This window comes from Nuphar pumila, chromosome 11, assembly GCF_984573655.1.
Source record: "Nuphar pumila chromosome 11, dmNupPumi1.hap1.1, whole genome shotgun sequence".
Classification (NCBI taxonomy): domain Eukaryota; kingdom Viridiplantae; phylum Streptophyta; class Magnoliopsida; order Nymphaeales; family Nymphaeaceae; genus Nuphar; species Nuphar pumila.
In genome coordinates this window covers 35,702,170-35,708,309 of record NC_143259.1, presented here as the reverse complement: position 1 = coordinate 35,708,309, position 6,140 = coordinate 35,702,170, and the positions used below count along the sequence as shown (strand labels likewise).

The 6,140-nt window shown below is 40.7% G+C and overlaps 1 protein-coding gene across 1 annotated transcript; it reads left to right on the top strand.

The window, feature by feature from the left end:
• Positions 1 to 585: 585 nt before the first annotated feature.
• Positions 586 to 5,796, top strand: LOC149822257 (luminal-binding protein). The gene is made up of 8 exons (XM_089980883.1): positions 586 to 721; positions 2,279 to 2,546; positions 2,764 to 2,978; positions 3,271 to 3,513; positions 3,658 to 4,137; positions 4,250 to 4,404; positions 4,602 to 4,684; positions 4,973 to 5,796. The coding sequence occupies exons 1-8, from the start codon at positions 664 to 666 to the stop codon at positions 5,469 to 5,471; spliced, it is 2,001 nt and encodes a 666-aa protein (XP_089837009.1). The 5' UTR covers positions 586 to 663; the 3' UTR covers positions 5,472 to 5,796.
• Positions 5,797 to 6,140: the final 344 nt, after the last annotated feature.

The window sequence follows — 6,140 nt, the reverse complement described above, 5'->3', positions numbered from 1 at the left end:
TAGTTGGATCTGGTGTTGCAATTTGGGAATTAGATCGAAACTGAATTTATTTACCAATACTGATAAGAGTAAATATTAGGGTCCAAACCAAATCCTGTCTGCATTTTTTGGGTATGGACCAATCAACCGAACTAATTTCCACGTCTGTCCGTCAAATGTCCCCACGGTCATGCTGGGCCGGCTAAGAACCGACTCATTTTTATTTCCACAAATGAACAGCTACTTTCCAATCCGCGCTTTACCCGAATCGGATTCGGACTCGGACTCGGACTCGGACTCGGACAAATTGTCCAAAACTTCCGGTATTTGCGAAAAGTGGAGGGCTAATTTCCGTCATTGGCACAGGTCAAGCCCCCCACCGCACGTTGTTGGGAAGATCTAGAGACTTCTGATGGCGCCGAGGTCCCTAGATCGGACGGTGGTCGAGGTCCCAACACAGGCTCGAAGGCGATTGGTTGGAAAACAGCCCTCTAGTTTTCTATTGGTCCACGTAAGAAAAATGAGGCCTAATTCGCGTCATCGCCCGGATTCGAAATGGTCTCTTCAATCGCGCGTATAAATGAACGCCACGGCCTCCCTCCTCTTCGTCCTTAAAACAGAAAAGGCAGAGAGAAATAAAACGTTCAGATCTCGTTCTGTTCACGCTCTGGGAGTTGGGGCGCCATGGATCGCTCTCGCAGGAACTTGCATTCTCTTTGTTTCGTGGCCGTTTTATCCCTAGGTATGGGTCTATTTTTCTCTTTTGATAGTTTGTGATTGTTTTGATCCGTAGTTTTTTCTTCTTTTAGCGTACAAGTGTGAAAATTTTCCCTTGTTTAATGAGAAATCGTAGATCAACTTATGGATTCGTGATTTGGCGAGTTATTTGATGCATGAGCGCTTTGTTTTTTTGTTTAGAAAATGTGAGATTCGAGTGCTCGGTGAGGTGCTTGTTAGATTTTATGGTTTTTCGTTCTAATTAGTTTGATCATAACTTCTGTTCTAGTTGAGGGCTTTTCTATGTATTCATTGGTAGCCAGAGTTGGATTGAGTTCAGGTTTAGGTTTTGGCTTTCTCTTATTCTGTATAGTGCGATTTTTTGGGGCTTTTTTCGGGCTTTCGATTTATTTTCCTTGTCGGCATCATTGATTGTTTTTTTTTTTCAGAGAGAGAGATCTATGTTATATGTTTCGTTGATTCTTTTTGTTTTCCTAGAATAATATGAAGATCGATCCAGTTCATAGTTTTTCTTATTTCCTTATTGGTAGTTTGCTTGGAAATCTAGGTTAACGCTACAATTATCGGCAGAAATACTTGAGTTTTGCTCTTAGTAATCTATAAATCATGAATTAAAAAAAGTCACTGTGGAGTTTCCTCTCTTGAGTGAGGTTCACCTGCAAGCTTGCTGCCGAGGATTTCATATCGACACATTGATTATGTTTTCCGTTATTTTCTTCATTGCATGAATTTTGATCTTCGATGAGGGTTAGAGACCTTTCGGTATCATTAAGAATCTTGGTTATGTGAGGTTATGATGAACACGCCTGAGTTTTTAAATTGTCAACTGTCATAATATCCTAGTGATATGTTTTGAATGCACTCACTTAATTCAATTACATTAGATAATCTGGTATAACTGCCCTCTGAGCATAATGTAATATCGCAGCATATCCTACCTTTTCTGGAATTGGATAAAGAGGTTTGTCCTGACACCACTAGGGATCAATCTAGCTCATGGAGTTTGTAACTTTTTCTCGATCGATTGTGGCAATGGATGAATGTTGTCGGCATAGTTTTCTGAAATGCCTTCTCTTCCTTTCGGTTGTGTTGTAGTTTCATTAATTCTTTGCAATGCATTGCTTGTTAAATGTGGGGATTTGATATCCATATACAATAGTAGTCTAAGAACCGGGTTCATGTGTAGGAGTAACCATGTGATTGCCTTCCATCTTAAAGATGAAAATTGTAGGAGGGCCAGGCAGCTTGTTTACGTGCAAAAAAATAAATTTGTTTTGGTCATTTGCATAGAGCTAGAGATGGTACTGGCATAGCTATTCTTATCATTTCATGATAGTTTTTGTTATAGGTCATTAGACTTAGTTCAAATCGGTATGATTCTGTTGTTCTCCTTTTCTTTCTTTCATTTTTTAAGGTAGTTCTTCGATGATAGGACTGTTTTTTCAATAGATTTTGCTTTTTCAGATCAAGGATTTTGTCCGTGATGCATTTTTAATCTTTAATTTCAAGTTCCATGAGGATTGCTGAACTGTATTTAATTTGTTGCTATTTTTTTCCTCAGGATGTCTTTTTGCATTTGCTGTCTCAAAAGAAGAAGCCACCAAGTTGGGAACAGTAATTGGTATCGACCTTGGAACAACATACTCTTGTGTTGGTGTTTATAAGAACGGCCATGTGGAAATCATAGCCAATGATCAAGGAAACAGGATTACTCCATCCTGGGTTGCTTTCACTGACACTGAAAGACTGATCGGTGAGGCTGCTAAGAATCAAGCAGCTGTAAATGCTGAAAGGACAATTTTTGATGTCAAGAGACTGATTGGTAGAAAGTAAGATATTATTTTTCATATAATATGTGCTAAATTAGGTCATAGTGTTAATTGTAACCAAAGCCAGTGTTCTGAAATGTTGGGCGACTACCCACAACTCCAAAAATTTCTTGTAGCCTGGGTTTTGCGCACATTGCAGCAGTGATGAAGTTTTTGCTTTTCTCTTGTCCTGCTTGTGAACAGTTTATGAGAACTTGTTCCCGTGTTTGTATGGCAGGTTCGAGGACAAGGAGGTCCAGAAGGACATGAAACTTTTTCCCTTCAAAATTGTGAATAAAGATGGGAAGCCGTATATACAAGTCAAAATTAAGGATGGAGAGACAAAGGTATTTAGCCCAGAGGAAATCAGTGCCATGATTCTGATTAAGATGAAGGAGACAGCTGAAGCATTCTTGGGGAAGAAGATTAAGGATGCAGTTGTGACAGTTCCCGGTAAAAAAGGAAACTCCTTGGTTGGGCTTTTAATATTTCCTGTTTCTTTTGAATCGGATTCCAGAGTTGAGTTGCATTTGAAACTTGCTTACTCAGACCAATATGACTTGATTCCTCTGTTGGTATCCACCAGAATTTTGAGTCTCTGTTCTCTCTTTTCCTCCTGCTGCTTTTATAAAATACAACTGTTTAGGTTTCTGGCTTAATTTTCTCACTTCTCATGTTTCCTTTTTCTGTTTCTTATAGAATTATCTGTTTTGGTTTCTGACTTTGTTCTTGCACTTTCTTTCAGCATACTTCAATGATGCACAAAGACAGGCGACCAAGGATGCTGGTGTGATTGCTGGACTTAATGTGGCTCGTATCATTAACGAGCCTACTGCAGCTGCAATTGCCTATGGCCTGGACAAGAAGGGTGGAGAGAAAAACATCCTTGTGTTTGATCTTGGTGGTGGTACTTTCGATGTTAGTGTCTTGACCATTGATAACGGTGTTTTTGAGGTTCTGGCCACGAATGGTGACACACATCTTGGAGGTATGGATGGCCTTGCGTCCTTTTTCTTTTCAATGTATCACTGATATTGATTCAAATACAAACTTTAAAACTTTGATGTGTTGTTCATATGTTTCTTGTTTGATGGTCATTGACACGTAAGTTTAAAATCTGCATGATATACAGGTGAGGATTTCGACCAAAGAATCATGGAGTACTTCATTAAGTTAATCAAGAAGAAGCACGGGAAGGACATCAGCAAGGACAACAGGGCTCTTGGGAAACTGAGGAGAGAATGTGAGCGTGCCAAGAGAGCATTGAGCAATCAGCACCAGGTCAGGGTTGAGATTGAGTCTCTGCACGATGGCCTGGACTTCTCTGAGCCATTGACACGAGCTCGTTTCGAGGAGTTGAACAATGACCTCTTCAGGAAGACCATGGGTCCTGTCAAGAAGGCAATGGAGGATGCTGGGTTGGAGAAGCACCAGATTGATGAGATTGTTCTCGTTGGTGGAAGTACCAGGATCCCAAAGGTTCAGCAGCTTCTCAAGGATTTCTTCGATGGAAAAGAGCCCAACAAGGGTGTCAACCCGGATGAAGCTGTCGCCTATGGAGCAGCTGTTCAAGGGAGCATTCTCAGTGGGGAAGGAGGTGAAGAGACCAAAGGTTTGCATCTCTCTCTCTCTCTCTCCTATAGTTCTGTTCATATTGTTTTCTGTTTAACAAATCCATCAGAGCCTATGAAAAGACGAATCTAACAGCAGTTGTTGGGGTGCAGATATTCTTCTTTTGGATGTGACTCCACTCACTCTTGGTATTGAGACCGTTGGTGGGGTAATGACCAAGTTGATTCCGAGAAACAGCGTCATCCCAACCAAGAAATCTCAAGTCTTCACTACATACCAGGATCAGCAAACCACCGTCTCCATTCAGGTACTATATGAAGTTCCAGCGAAGAGCTTGTTAACATGTCTTTAAACGTTATTCAATATGATCATTGCGTGAAAGCTAATGTAAAAAGATAGTTGGCTAGATACCTCCTGTTGCCCTATTTCATAACTCGCTGCTCTTGAAAACTAATTGGCTAGTGATTCTTCCTGGGGTTATTGATTTGTTCGTTTGTTTTGCAGGTATTTGAGGGTGAAAGGAGTCTTACGAAGGACTGCAGGGAGCTCGGAAAATTTGATCTTTCTGGAATCCCACCTGCCCCAAGGTAATATTGTTTGACATCTGTTTCTCTGACTCATAATTCTCATGTTTATGGCGTTGGTTGCGGCCTTGTTAAAATAAATTGATAAATGCGCTTAGCCTTTCCTTTTGACTGTTTTCCCATTGCTTATGGGTAATTAAAAGCTTTTTGCTTATTTAATTCTTTCTATGACTACGATTTGTTTTTCATGAAAAATTAATTGTTTGCAGCAAAACTCATCCGTTTTGCTTCATGTCATTCCAATTATCTGATTTTTTGTTAATTATTCTGTGCTATCCATCTACCTTTCAGGGGTGTCCCTCAGATTGAGGTCACATTTGAAATCGATGCCAATGGTATCCTGAACGTGAAGGCAGAGGACAAAGGCACAGGAAAGTCGGAGAAGATCACCATCACAAACGACAAGGGGCGACTGAGCCAGGAAGAGATTGAACAGATGGTCAAGGAAGCTGAGGAGTTTGCAGAGGAAGACAAGAAGGTGAAGGAGAGGATTGATGCCCGCAACAGCTTGGAAACATATGTCTACAACATGAAGAACACCATCAATGACAAGGACAAGCTGGCTGACAAGATCGAGGCCGAGGAGAAGGAGAAGATCGAGGCAGTGGTGAAGGAGGCGCTCGAGTGGCTCGATGACAACCAGAGCGCTGAGAAGGAGGACTACGAGGAGAAGCTCAAGGAGGTTGAGGCCGTGTGCAACCCGATCATCTCAAAGGTCTACCAGAGATCTGGCGGTCCCAGTGGTTCTTCCAGTGGAGATGATGACGACGAGTCGCACGATGAGCTTTAGATTTTTTTTTTTTTTGTTTCTCTGTGATTTTGCTTTTCATGACATGGAGAAATTCTAGAGCAAGTGAGAAAGGAGGTGAAAATGGTGATTCCCTTCGATTTTTGGGAGGAAGTTACTCATTTTTCTCTCGTTCTTTTATGTGACATTCACTATTACATCTGAGTGTAGCTAGATTGCTGTTAAATTTTATAATCTATGTTTTTTTGTAGTCCCTGCCTCTCTCTCTCCCTGACCTTTACACTGTATGCGGCTGGGCCCAAGAGACTCTCAGAGGTTGTACAATTGCTTGATCTAAAAAATGTTACTAGGTAAAGCTTGTTATCAAGTGTCATTTTCATTCAAAACCGATCAAAGGGTCGCATACGTACGGGCCCCTAGCTTACTTTTATCTTATTAATATCATATTCTCTCATTTTGCCCAAGTGCAGATTGAATATGGAAAAGAAACGCAAAATGTAATCCCCTTCTATGCCAACATCTTCTAATCAAACACGTATTATAGACTCATTTCGCTCTACCAGCCAATTGGAGACGTAGATACCAGCAAATTGGATTGCTATTTTTTTGATTTAATCGTTAAAGAAAGACTCCAGAGTAAATTGAAATCTGTTAAATCAAATTATCTTCGGATTCCAATTGCATTCAGATCGGTATTTAAAGTTGGATCTA